General features: G+C 36.5%; 1 protein-coding gene across 1 annotated transcript; it reads right to left on the bottom strand.

The window, feature by feature from the left end:
- Positions 1 to 660: 660 nt before the first annotated feature.
- Positions 661 to 9,286, bottom strand: LOC117605166 (uncharacterized). Its single transcript, XM_034326159.2, has 7 exons — positions 8,714 to 9,286; positions 7,506 to 8,037; positions 5,539 to 5,772; positions 3,820 to 3,977; positions 3,220 to 3,620; positions 2,429 to 2,506; positions 661 to 1,081 (listed from the first exon to the last, which is right to left on the bottom strand). The coding sequence occupies exons 2-7, from the start codon at positions 7,878 to 7,880 to the stop codon at positions 939 to 941; spliced, it is 1,389 nt and encodes a 462-aa protein (XP_034182050.2). The 5' UTR covers positions 7,881 to 8,037; positions 8,714 to 9,286; the 3' UTR covers positions 661 to 938.
- Between the last annotated feature and the right edge of the window lie 5,738 nt (positions 9,287 to 15,024).

Below are 15,024 nucleotides of genomic sequence, written 5' to 3' on the forward strand. Positions count from 1 at the left end.
ATTTAAACGTTGCATATATCCAGTCTTGGTGTCGATTCTGCGTCCGTACAAATCGTTTGTACCGTGCTGCGATACCTATTCTACGTTCGTACACAACATGCGACGTGTTGCATGTTGCATGTTGCGTGTTTGATGTATCTTTGGTGTACGGCCTGCCTTATACATAAGTACAGTTTTATTATTATTTTAATAAATAAATATAATTCAAATCATATCGTGTTTGGTACCATTTTAATCAGAAAAATCTAAGGCTTTGTAACATAATAGAAAAATGGAAAGGACTACTTACACTGTTGAATAGTGACCTACATACCTAAATATCTACAATACTTTTGTTTCAATTATAAGGTCAATAATAATTATTGTATTAATAATGTTAATTTTACTTATAAAGAATAAAATACACTGTCTCCTACTGTGTATATTGCATTTAGAACTGAATGACGATTAAGGAAGGAAAACAATGAAAAGTTGGTAATCAGGTATTGATGATTCACTAACAACTTAAGATAAAAGTGAAGAAATATTTGCAATACTTGTTAGAGTCGCTCTTCACACTCCAGTGTATTATATACAGGTAAATCTTTAATCTATGAAAAGTAAAATAACACTACTGTTATTTCTAGGATCTTAATGGAGAGAAAAAAGAAGGAATATAAAAAAAAAAAATGTATCGTACCTTTATTATAATTTCTCGCGTAATTCGCCTTCAACTGCTACAGTTTGATTTGTTATCGAAATAATCGAGCATAACCGAGACACAGAAAAATGAATAGTCTCGAGCAACGCTCGTACATGATATTATTTACAATAACAAGACAAACAAATAGGAAACGAAGTCTCCGTTGTTTCATAGTTATCTAATATAAGAACGTAGAAAAGCAGTCCTCTTATCAAATTCGCGGACTTTTGTGTCTGAAACAGTTTCCGGGAAATTATCAGTACATCATCCCAGGATGAGCTGCTCGTTGAAAGAATACATTCGGATTCGCTGATAAAGTTGTGTACAAGTTTCCTGCGTCTTCTGGCCTTAAGTACATTCCTGGTGGCAATACAAACGTCTCCATTGGGCCGTGAACATCTGAAAAATTTATTTATTTGTTAATTCACATCCGCTACAATATTTAATACCATTATTATTAGTCATAGATTAATCGTAATAACAGCATTTTTAAATACCATGATGATATTATCTTTATTATTATCACAACTTGCATCAAGATATGCAAAATCCTGTTTATGAGAAGTTGTAGGTTCGTCGTTTGAAATGCGTAGGCCGTCAGTTAAAAAATTAGGTCTAAACTTGTTATCTGCATAAATATTCTACCGCAGCTGGTTATTAATTTCCGGTAACGATGTAAACACCGCGTCTCCGCTTGTTTTTCCGGTCGTGTCAATCAGCAGACCGTAATTTTTTTAACGATGAACACGTTTATTTCAAATTCTTTTTAATCTATAATATGCAATTTTATTTTCGATGTATTACAAGTTGATAGAATATATTTAATAACAATATGATAATTAATTAACGTATAAAGCGAAGCTGTTGTTTTTTCTTGAATGTAATCTTAATATCTGTATTCATTAAAAGTCCTATATACTTTTCTTAATGAAGAAATCGATATAAATTGCTTAATTGAACATATCAATATAAATTACTCATCACTTTGATGAATCAATAATCTATCTATCTATTATGGTGCTGCATTTTTGTTATTTTTAAACGCTTTCTATAAATTAATCATAGGATACCAACAGAAGATCCACTTTAAAGAGAGGTTCAATTACCCTGTAACTTTAACCGGGATTCCAAGTGGGTCACACCTGTCACTCTTCCTAGAAACTTATGATTATTTGAAAGTTCTTTACAACGGATGACTTGAAATCGAACCACCATGAAGAAGCAATGAAGACCAAACGAAACGGATCGATGACTTTTAGTTTCAACCTTGTTCTCAAAATTGACAGTAAATATAATAGAAACTTAGTTATTACTGGAAAAACAAAAGATGTTTATATATATAAAAAAAAAAGCAACAATTTTGATCGACCACTAACAACGGGTCACCGATTAACTAGCATCGTCTAATCTAACGGGATACTTTCCCCTTCCAGTATAATTCTTGAAGAAGCGCTTGACCTCCGTCTCGAAACTTTCTCCCTCTCCACCTTTCCTCTGGAAGGATTTTCCTCCCTTTCGTTCATTCCTCGAGGCGAAGGTCGCAAGAGGCGACTCCGTAACGGAGGAAAAATTTGGAAGAGTGTTATATCAAGAAAGCAGACTCAAAAAATTGTTGAAACAACTTTTGAACTGAAATTTTTCAAAATAAGTTCAATATTCAATTATACAATCAATCGAAGTGTTACTCTTTCAATCAGCCCTATTTATGTTATTGTTATAATTTAAAATATTTATGAAAAGTCTTACCATCAGAATATATGGGACTTCCACCATGCCTGCAGGCTGTGCATCCAGGTATAGCGGATGAAACTAAGGCCACACGATCTGTAATACAGATCACTTGAATTAACAAATGCTTACATTAATGTTTGAAACTCGTTCAGGCTCAGTTATATTCAAGAAATATCTATTCGATGCAACATAGGCTAAGGGTGAGAATCTTGGGGAAAGATCCTGACATCATTTGCCTTTGGTCTTAAGAAAAACTAGGAAGAGATTAATTTGAAAAAATCTTTAATGTCAGGATCATTTACTCTACCATATTATTGATTTCTAACGGAAGAAAATGATGACAGTGTTCATAATTGTAGGTATGCCAGCTTTCCATAGCGTTTCCGGACCCATGTTTATGTGTTTTCTTTTTCACCTCATAGTAGAACTAGAACACTATCATCCAAAATGAATGATAAAAAAAAAGTGAAACGGTAATCATAGAAACTACCTCCGAGAAACATAATGGCAAGCAGTTGAGGGAGAAAATGGTGAAATCGCATGTCGCTGAGAGTAGTTTTCCACTTCCTATGGAAAACTATTCTATCGAATTTAACAAACATATCAAATATTTTGTTGCACGGAACGGCTACATTGAAAGCCTATAATATAACTTTCCCTTTAACGAACGATTATATCAAAGCACACACAAGACAGCCGCTAATAAATTTCCTAGCGGTGCTGTAATCGGTTGCAAATAATTACATGCGTGCACGTAAATACCGAGGGTATGATAGTATGCCGTATAGAGAAGAGCGTACACGTACCACCGCTGTGATAATGCATTTTTCTCTTCAAAGAAGCCTCGACTGGTTTGAAGTGGAAAAAGGAAGGCGAGTAACCGCTGCCAGGAAGCGAGCTGAGAGCATCGTCTCGATCACGGATCACGGTCGCAGGAGCCTCTCGGCCGAGGGCGGCTAACTGGCGGCCCTTTGGCAGAAACATTGTCAGGAACACGAGAAGGGAAGTAGTTAATAAACCGTAGGCAAGCCAAGCTTCTCTGTCGCTCTCCGAGGAAGCTGCCACCGAGCCGATCGCGCTTGATATCCAAATCGGAAGCGATAAACCAACAGCCAGCCCGATAAATGCCGCTTCCCGGTTGTTGTCTCGAACGCCCCGGGCTCGTACCGCCAAGCAAGCCACCGCGACCAGCAGTGCGCCAGGATACCTGAAATCATCCGACGATTCAACGGTCTACGATACGGAAAACTTTTCCTTCTTAATGTACAGGGTGTGCCGAACCAAGCGAATTGACGCTTATAATTCAATTTCTAAAATATTTCTCAAGCTCCTTATGAAAAAAAAAAAAAAAAAGAAAAGACAAGAAAAAATCGTATCGGTGGAAGGTTTACATTTCAAAAGTTTACCCGAGGGAAGCAACGATCTGTCCGAGAGGAGTTTTGCAACAGGAGCTCGAGGAGATTGGCCCTGTGTTTTGTACCTGGACCACCGCGGGTGGTTCACCGTAAAACCATTGCCCAATAATAGCTACTTGCACCAGCACTGCGAATCCTAATACCAATGCCTGCAACAGGAAGTAACATAAATAATCATAAATCATGCATTTAACCGCGATTGTAAAAAACAGATATTTTATTCAATGAGTGGTTCTGATCAATGAATATTACGATATTCTTAATTAACAGTATGTTATTGACGGTTGTCAGTCACGATATAATTCCTCGTGATGTATCCAGTAATATAGATGGTACATGAATATAATCGAGAGCTTATTATATAAGCAGAAAGATTACGCTTGATTTCTCTAACGAGTTATGTCATATTTCATAAACAGGTTTTCCGTTCTAATCGTCGCATCCTTTAATACGTATAATTGTATCTAGCGACGAGGAGCAATAAAAGAAATACCAGTTGAGGATCCGTTACGGCAAGCAGAAGATATCAGGAATATTAATGTTATTCAACTTAGAACATGACGTACTCGACGACCACGATAGCTGCATTTACTGCTATTACTAGTTACTACTGCATTACTTTTCATTCAAGTCCTGTCCCGCGTGTACAAATAGTCGATCGAGATCGACATCCGGATCTCCGACATGGTGAAATAAGAAAAAATCTACGTGCATCCTTCGCCGAGAGTCGTTCCACGAGTTTCTCAGGCCCGTTTTCTAAAGCTGTATTCACACACAGCCATGAAGAACTTTCGATTGTGTTACGATTGCTTAACGATTACCAATGATCGGTCACGTAACTAGGTAGAGGTCAGGGTGGACCTGGACCCTTTAAAATGACAACTGACCCTCTTTTGAGAAATCCTATTTTAATAGAAACAAACGGCTGGTCCAAGATTCAATATGCAATGGGAAAATAATTAAAAAATATTAGATACTTAGAGCATCCTTAGAAAAAGAAATCCTAATTACTCCAATAGAATAACTGATAAAGATATTGGCTAGATTGTTAGATTATAATAGAATGTAGAGTTGCAAAAGTCAGGACTTTCATTTGTGGTTGGATACGATGCATAAATTTAGATAACACGAAATCAGAATAAGAGGCGCTTAGCTTCCACGCAATCGGATTGTTTCAATTTCGAAATGCATTTGCCACCTGGAACAAAAGAACGCATCCTTTTTTTCGTTTTTGAATTTCTTTGAAATATACTCGCAACCTCTGTTCCTTACAAATTCTGTGTTCTTAATAATTTTTTACTAATACAATTACAGGGAGCTGTAAGATTAATAATTACTCTAAAATTCACATAAAAAGTTTTCTTATTGTCTGGGTAAATATTTGAATTGTAAATGCCAAGTCCATTTAGATATGCTAAACCAAGCGTTTATGGGTTTATGCGTTTATAAAGCGCTGCTATCATTAGTCTACAGTGGATTTTGCATTCAATACGATTCGAATAATTAACTAAACGTTAAGAGAATCTACGCTATAATTTTACAAAATTATTAATCTTGAGCTCCTCTATAATTATACAAAATCGGTAAATATTCAGTTGCTTCAATTTATCCAACTTTACATGCTTTGTAATGAATTTGCAGTTGGTTCTTTCTTCACGGTAGCTAATTATAATTAACTAGATTAATATCGCGGAGGGTGTTAAAACTCACTTGATAAGGTGCTGGCAGATAGACACCGCTGTTCAAAGAAAGTAGAAACACGCATTTGACCAAGAGAGCCGCAAATACGAGGGCAGCTGGTAAACCAACTAATCTAAATGCGGCACAGGATAAAGGATTCTGACTAAGGGACGCTGCTGCTGAGAGTCCTGCCAATAGGAACAGTCCTAGAAGTAGAGCTTGTCCCAGAAATAAATGTCGTCTGTTTGGCGCGGTAACCCTTGCCTGAAAAAAAAATCGTCAAACATTAGTAGATAATAAAATTCAGAATAGCAACAACAAGAAATCTTTTGTTACCATTGCACTGATGCGAGTGTAATTATAATTATTATTATTTGCAAAGAGGAATCTCAAAACTATTAAATATTACTTTTACATTAACTATCAGAAATTTAAAAGCAAAAGCATCTAAGGAAACCTCAAACATATAAGTAATTATTGAAAAAGACAAGTGAAATAATTAATTAGTAAATCTTCAAAGACTGGAAAAAAAGTGGAAAGTATCATTTTTGTATAACATCCAATTAGTAGATGATTAATGGTTATTCAATATTGAAAAAGAGATGCTTTCTAGAGTATTTTACGAATCTCTGGGTAAATGATTTACAGGCTAGCGTTTCACGCAACATCGTCAGCATGCTCTAATTTACCATCCACGGCGAGGAAAATCTTGTTATGGCTATCAGAAAGTATCCATCTTACGCGTGTTTCAACATGCTAACTCTCGTTCTTCTTTCCTTGACTTTGTTCTATTAATTTTCGACAAGTTAGAAACATGTGATGAGGATTGTTGCACCGCAAACTATTCGTGCCGCGATATTATAAACGAATTAAAGGTAATTACAAAGTAATTTTTCTAATTACAATGATTTATAAAGTCACATAAATATACAGCTGGGAATAAATCAAAGAGATCCGTTTAATCGATAACATTATTTAACGAGATTATTAAGTAAATTAGTTGAATCAATAATTACGTACATGTAATGAATTTTATTAACTCAACCTGATTAGGCGACAACGCGGAACGTTTAGGTAATTTAACTAATTATTTCTGAAAAATTTCCAACAAAAAGTGAGAAGTTGCGGTTTCATTTTTACAATCGTCCCACTATTCTTAATTTCTATTAGAACACTGAAAGAAGTACCCTTTTTTATTAATGAAATAAAATTTCTTTCTTATTATATTCCTAGTATATTTAGTTTGATATCAGAAATTTTTCTGACAGCTTCTGTTTAATGAAAAAATAAAATAGCCAGGAGAAATAGGTAATCGACATGCAAACTAGACCTAGGTCTCGGCGAAATTGCGAGCATGCCGTGCCGCTTATTGGAGCTTGTCCAGCTACGAACGAAAACAATTACCACGGATTCTTGTACACATTTCCACGTGCTATCGACTGAGAAAGAGATAAGGATTCTTTTCTAAGCTCTATTAATTCGCCGCTTCCTCAAATCTCGATCATCGATGCTTATACGACCGCGAAAACGCGTTTCGTATCATTAAACGCGATAGCTTTACCAAGTAAAACACGTTCTTCCCGCTTTTTTTCTCAACATTTGTTCCTGTTAAGCGAATCAACTTTACGCTAGACTTTCGATCAACAAAACAGTCAAATTACAAACAAGACGTTAAGAATTAAAAAAAAAAAAAAGAATTGCCTCCAAAGCAACCTTTTAATTTCAAAGGATTAAATATATATAATAAATATAAAAATCAACTGACCGATTGTTTGTTAATTATAAATTCAAATGTATGCGTATAAGCTAGATGGCTGAGAATGCAAAAGAACACGGTTAAGTGAACCCCGGTTACTGATAAGCTTAAAAGGTTGCGCGTACATGTAGCTATAACAATTAATCCTTATATACCAATTAGAGAATTCTTAATTAATGTTATCCTGTAAAACTCGACCATCAGTTTGGGAAAAGATACTGGTAAAGGTAAGCGAACCGACCTTGAGCAGTACGAAAACCTCGAAGCCAGCCATGAGGAGCATCGTGGCTGCGCTGAGGGCCGCCAGAGGAAGAGCCCAGGGTCGTTGTCTGAGCAAGGACCTCGAGTACAGTCGAGTATCGGGCTCGATCTCCGGGCTCTTCTTTCCCGGCATTTTGAACACCGAAACAGTCCTGTTCGGTGCTGGTACACTGATGACACTGGCCACGCTGGCCAAACCGTTCTTGTCCATCGCCACGTCGCTGGGTACCAGGAAGAATTCCGTGGACAGCTCGTAATCCTTCGATGCTTGGCCTCGTATCGCCGTAGTTCCGGTTGGACCTAGCCAGCTCGCTGTGGCCCACGACAGGATAATCGGGCTCATCGTCAGTCTCATCGCGTCATCCGTCCTTCCGTGGTTATCTTCTGCTATGGCTGTTTACTTTTATTTTTCTTTTTATCCAAGTTTCTGTAACGTCACCGGGACATGCACCGTTTCCTGCGTAAGCGCATCCTTATGCGCCTCCTCCTCTTCGCCGGGACGAATGGCACTCCTGCAATTACGATACAACGCGGTAATTAAGACTTGCCAGTTCATTTCAGAGGATTAACTACTCGGCTAATAGCAAACATCAATTTTAACGGGATACTATTGGAAAATCTTGCTGACGCGTGCAGTTCATTATGGAGATAGGAACTTGCTTCCATATTAGTAATAAAACTTGAACGACACGCTACGCTCTTGAGAAATCTCCATCAAAGTTTGGAAGCTAATTGAAAACATTGTAACATTTGAATTCAAATGGTTTAGAGATGTAATTTCACGTAGATTTATCTAGTTAAGAATCTTTGTAAATAAGATTAATGTTATAGATAAATACATGTGTTAATTTAATAATAACAAGTTATTGAAAATGCCTACAGTAATAAAATAGAATTGATTTGTTTGAAAATATTCTTTGATATAATTTCACTTCTAACAAAGCCAAATAAAGCATATAGCCTATTCTCCGTGAGAGGCAAGCATGACCAGTCCGCAGGCATTCACGGAGCTAACACCATTAATTATTATAAACAGGGTCAGCCGTAAGTAGAGTGAAGCATAGAATGATTAAAACCGGAGTAAAACCGTAAAAACAAGCTACTATTGTGACGTGTGTTGCTGCAATCGAATTTACATTGAATCGAAGGAACATTAAATGAATCTTTGATCGTGATAATAAACCGAACCTTTTAAGTGTCGATCATCCTGTGTCTTCGGTATCTCGACGATATTTCTTCCCACATATTTTTCTCTTCTATCAACAAATACTCCGAGCGATAATATAGTCTTTTGTTTCGTTCGAAACACTATGAACGTTATAAATGAATATGACACCGAGTATGAAAGAGATTTCCTACTTTCTACCCCGCGGATGCTTCGATTTATCGAAGACCAACGAACACTATGAGATATGAGTGAAAGAAATTTGATAGTGAAAGAGATTTTCTGTCAGTGCATGGATCGGTTCTCTGATGGGTTAAGCCAATTGAGTGGCCACGAACCGCGCGTTGGGAGAGCCAAACTCCGACTAAACCAACGAGCATTCTCGAGGGAGACACTGGAAGCAGACTGGAGTTCCGTTCTGGAGGTGAAGCCTATCCGTTACGGAGGAGCCAGGGAGATGGTGATGACGATGCTGAGGTGGTAGTGGCATACAACAGGAGCGGATCCACGCAAACCTTCCACGAGGATTCTCTTTTTCTATGAAACTGAACAACTCAAGAATCGAGAAACTAATCGACACTTATGAAAAATTGCAATTTTTAAATGTTACACTTTCAGTAACTTTTTTTTACTTTAACTTACATTTTAAGTATCATTACTATTATATTAATAATACAAAGCAGCAAATTGAATATTGCAATTTGAAATTAAAAAATTAAATATTTTTATTCTTAAATAATTATACCACTTCTATTGCTATACCAATACTGATTTGTCAATGTGTTTAAAACTTCTTACAGATTTTGAATATTCAGAATGATGTTAATTTCCCTAAATAGAAATACAAAAACTTTGTAATGTATGCTTTGAGTTTGAAAGCGTTTCAGTGAGACTTGTAAAAGCTACCTATTAATTATGTTACGTTATGCGTGTAGATTTTTGAAAATACTTATCTCTTGATAAAACTCCATCATCATGAATTATAAATTAACAAAAGGAGAAGCGTTTAGGAATGAATGTAGGAAGATTATTAGAGATACAGTTACGATGCTAATGCCAGCAGATTGCTTCAATAAGCCAAGTGTCCCAGCTTCCATGAATTCCAATTAACTTGCAATTATCTGAAACAGGTCTATTTTATCGAGACCGTTTTGATCTGATCCGCCCCTGACAAGATGAGAGAAGGAGCCAAGTTGGAATAAAAGAGAAATAGAGAAGGATCGGTACGAACGAAAGAAAAAGAAAGGAGCTGGTCCTCCGACGTCGAGGACCGGACCCAGAGACGCATTTACATATCGTACGTGTAATAACCTCGAAAAAGTTTTAACAATGGTCGCGAGGTTCGTCTTGGCTGCAAAGAAGAAGGAAAAATTCAAAGACCAACTCGAAGGATAATGACCGATTCAAAAAATGTTTCACAACTTTTTGTGAACTTAGAAACGATGAATGAATGAAGAATTTTTTTTGAAATAGAAATATAATAAAAATAAAAATAAGAGTAATTATTCCTTCTTTGTAATTAGCAAGTTCTTTTAGAAATATTTACGATTATTCCACAAAAGTAGATGTAAAACAGGTGCAAATCTGAAATCATAAAAATAACAGTTATTGATCCAGTAAGATTGACAGGAATGATAAATATTATTTACCTTGGCCGAGAAGTAGCTTGCGAAAATGACTGTTGTTAGTGAAAGTGATAAGAGAGGCTTTCCTTTCTAGATTCTAAGTAGCGCGTCTTATTTGTCGTTCTGCTCGAGCTAGATAACATGTAGGCGGTCTGGCGTCACAGATCAATGATCGTTTGCGCACATACGACACGTTCGGTAGCCGTACACGATCGATACCTTGTAACCAAGGTTCGATGAACTCTTTGCCTCGAAAACCGGACAAACCGTTTGCACGTTCAGTTTGGAGGCTGAGCTTCCTCAATAACGTATGTATAAACATGCCTTACATTTCTTGCTCTTCCTGTCAAACAATGTTTCCAGAGACTACCAGTCATCGAAATTCTAAAATCCCAAAACTCTTGCCAGTAACTTGCGCCCTTCTTTTTCTTATCATTCTTGTTAACTCGATGAAGATCAATTTTTAATTCTCCGTACATTCGTTTATACAAAAATTCATAATTTATACTCTGCAAATAAATTCATTTAAAATTGTATTCTTACAACACACTGAATTCTATACAAGTTAGAAAAATTAATTTTAACTTAGAAAAATTATAAAAAACATTTTGCACGATTTGTCATTGAAAAGAAACTCCTCTCTTTTGTGCTTCACTTTAAAGTCTCAAGTGATCCACTGGTACACGGTGTACGTTTCTTTTTTCACGTATCCCGTAACAGTGTTATCGACAAACAAGCTTCAGCAGGAAACATAAATATTAAAATCCGCTGAATTTGGCACAAAGTTTTCTGCCCTTTCAGCAAAGGCAGTTTTTCTCCCTTCATCTTGATTTTGGAGGTACTCGACATCCTCCTCATTATCCGAAGGTACGATACTTCTTTGAAGCATTTATATAAATTCCAAGATTTAATAACTAATATATCCAATAATAATATTATTTTAAGAATACTAAACATTTTTATTCACCGTGCTTGCAATCTGTTCAAATGAAAAGGTTTCACCGATATCTCTGACACAGTTCCTTCCATACGATAATTACTATACCGGCATGCTTAGCATTGTTAGAAATGAGATTTATATCCTTACGGGTTGTAAGTTCGCGACTAACTTTTACCCGTAGAAACGTCTTAACCATTCGTGCAAAAGAAAAATTCCATAGAACAATAGACGTTGTCAAAGTCTGAACAGCGAAAATCCTTCCCCGAAGCTAATGTACACAAATGCGTACGATGTACAATGTCTCGCAATGGCCACACCCGGTCACTTTCTCCGCCAAAGCCAAAGTCATTCTTGTACCGTAAGTTACTATGCTTAATGACGCAAGCTACCCACGCTCGATCTAATGCGAAGCACGGTGAACCGCTTTCCTTCTGGCACGTCGACCAACCATGGAATGTAAATTACAAGCTCGAGCAAATAAGAAAAAAGGATAATTAAGACCGCGATCCTTTAACGGCAAAAAGCGGAAGATCGAGTCGTATCACGGCCCTGACCGAATTTCTTTGCACTTCAAGATCAATCTCGGAAGCTTTTCAAACTTCTTCAAACCGCATCCTACCGCATCTTGTTAAAGTCTATCATTGATATTCAATTGTTATCTGAAACGTATAAATTAATTTAATTTGACTTATAACAACGATAGGATCGATTCAGATTTTAAATTGCTAAAAATATAAAATAACAATATAATACAATGTTTAATTGGAATTTTTTAATGCATTACTTCTTGTAGGGATTTTAATTTTAATTCTGATCATAAATTATAGAGCGGTTATTAATTAAAATAACAAAATGATATAGTTGAAGAATTTAGTGAAACAAATTGTTTGAAAACCTCGGGTGCAAGGATTATTTCTATGCGAAAGAAGCTGTCGAGCGTGGTGAACGCGAAATTCCTTCGTCCACGCAAGGAACCCTAAATGATGCGGAGCACCGAACTCTTGGTATTGCAGTAAGAGAGGAGAGAAGTCGCTTGCAACCGGTTTCGACAAACTAAAGCTAAATAAAGTCATGTACCGGCGCGAACGAAGGAAATCATTCCGTTGATAATTGCACCCTCGAAAAACTTTTGGACCTTCCTTGCAAAACGATCATTATTCCCTGCATAATATTTCAGAAGGATAATCATCATTATGCACCGCGTATCTGCATAATTTCAATGCAAATAATTTTCATTTTCCATTTCTATTTCTCCTCTCTGATATTTTTAAACATAACATATTCTAATCACCTGAAATTTAATTATTTATTTATTTATTTTGAATAAATTAGTTCCATTGATTAATTATAAAATTAATTATTATTCATCTGACTACTAAACCAACGTACCTTTAATCCATATTTGAGAATGAATTTTTCAGAAACAACTTCTCCAAATAATTAATAACAATTTCACCGATCGATAACCGTGATCGATCAAGAAGGAAACATTCTTTCGTGACTCACCCCCTCGTCTATTCTTCGCCTTGTCGAGTTTGATACGTTGATAAGTCGACCCTTCCACGGCGATTCATTTGAATATAAATCCGGCTGTCTACACACATTGGAAGTCTCTTGGAAGGAAAACGAACAAGAGGACAGAGAAGAGTTGAAGAAGGACTGAAAACTATCCAGACACGAAAGTAAGAAGGAAGAAAGACGAAACGAAGAATTCTTTTTTCGTTGCACATTGTAACCGCAAACCACGGTGGTCGGCCATGCAAGATATTTTTTATTCACCTTATTTTCGGCTCCTCTCCACGTATTATTTAATTTTTTTTTTCTCTCGCTCACTTTTGACGCTCGCGCGCAAATCAAGTTTACAAGCACATTTGCGGTTTTTCCTTTTTTCCTGCTTCAATACTGACATTGTGGTAAGCAACAGATGAATATCTACTTAAAGTAAATACGTGTGAAAATGATTAATACGCTAGGTCGTAAATCCTTCGTGTAAGAATAGTAAAATAAATTTTTCTTCGAATGAAAAAATATTTATTCCGAGTTAATTGGTCTTGTAACGAATACCAAGAGCGATGCATATTTATACGTGTGCACACGTGCGCCCGCGTCCGCGCTCGCGAAGTTGAGGAAACAAGAGGCAGAAGGCTAACTCAAGGATACAATACTGTTTCGTAGGTTCGATGACCCGAAACCGTCTAACGAAATCCAATAACATCCTATATTACGCTTCTTGACAAATCAAATAACATAAAGAACACGTAATTACATAAGCAAATAAATTATTGAAATTAACAGACGCGATTAAGATCATTCAATTGTACCAAGAACCAGATACTTATTCGATCAAGAAAGCGTGAAACGAACTTGAACATGAAATTGATGCGTATTTCATGCTTCGAACAAGACCATCCAATAACAAATATACCTCGCCATTTTCATAAATAAATATTCATGAGAAACGAAAACGTGGAAATCGTTCAAAGGATAAATGAACGAACGACGGCAAGAATGATCTATTTGAAAAAAAAAGAAAAAAAAAAAAAAGAAACTATCGATGTATATACGGCATACAATGGTCCCGAGGGTAAAGAAACGTCCAAAAGGGGTAACTATTATTTTATTCCCTGCGAGTGCATTGTTAAAGGAAACTTTTATTACCTTCGCCAAGGACGAAAGCTCAGCACACGTAATCCCAGGGAAAGCCTGCATCGAGTCATGAAACATTTACATCCTTACACACGTATTATACCGAGGGGTACGTGCGTGTAAAACCTCGTTGCCCGTGTCTACGTGAGCTCACGATGGAGTAACGATATTTATTATATGTCGGCTATGAATTATGGGCCGTTAACTTTGCCTTCGTGACGCGGCCCTTCGCTCCGCGACCAGCCAGTCTACGAATCCGCCTGCAGAAAAATATATGCATATGCGCATGCATGCCGTGTGTTTATTCCAAGCGAAATGTTCACGTTTAACTAAGTGGGCTCTCGTTTTCACGAATTAATTGAATTTCATTGAATGAGAAACGTTAAACTCTGGGGCTTCGAACGATTTCGAACGCAACTCGAGCGAGCTAAGACAGAGAGAATAAAAAAATAATGTTAGAACTCTGTTTAACAATAATTTCTCTTTTCATACACGTACCTTTGCGACATCCTCATGGTCGGTTGAAGGTCCGTTCGAGGGTGAACTTTTTCGATATAACATTCGTGGGAAAGTCTCGACACAAACGCACCATCTAAACAGCTTTAACGGTATATTTATAGGTCTCGGTAAAAAGCGCGATGTTAAATGCTCATTAGCATGATAGCGACGAAAAGGAATGGTCAAGCAACCTCCGAGCATCGTCAATTTTTAATCTGATTCCTTCAATACTTCACTCTTCGTGCATAGATCACTGGGTTTAATCATCTTGATCGTAAAATTTGAAGAAAATCTTGGATAAAATCGTGGTTAAATCCGAATATTTCTTCGTTATGGGAAAAGTTAGTGCCGGTTCGACGACATTCCGAAAGAATTTACTAGCGTATGATGTAATGCAATTAATTGCCGGTAAAACGATAAATGGAAACGAGTTTCTTGTTTAGTCTAAAGAAGAAAATCGATGATTAGTTATGCATAATTAACAGATTATAAAAATAAAGATAATTCTGTATAAAGTATTTAATTAATTTAGTATCTGTTAATACCGATATTGTTAACCGGTAATATCAGGTACTTAAATTAAATTCGTAAATAACTGTGAGCATCGGAGTATCGATGGAAATAC

The sequence above is a fragment of the Osmia lignaria genome, chromosome 3 (genome assembly GCF_051020975.1).
Source record: "Osmia lignaria lignaria isolate PbOS001 chromosome 3, iyOsmLign1, whole genome shotgun sequence".
NCBI lineage: Eukaryota > Metazoa > Arthropoda > Insecta > Hymenoptera > Megachilidae > Osmia > Osmia lignaria.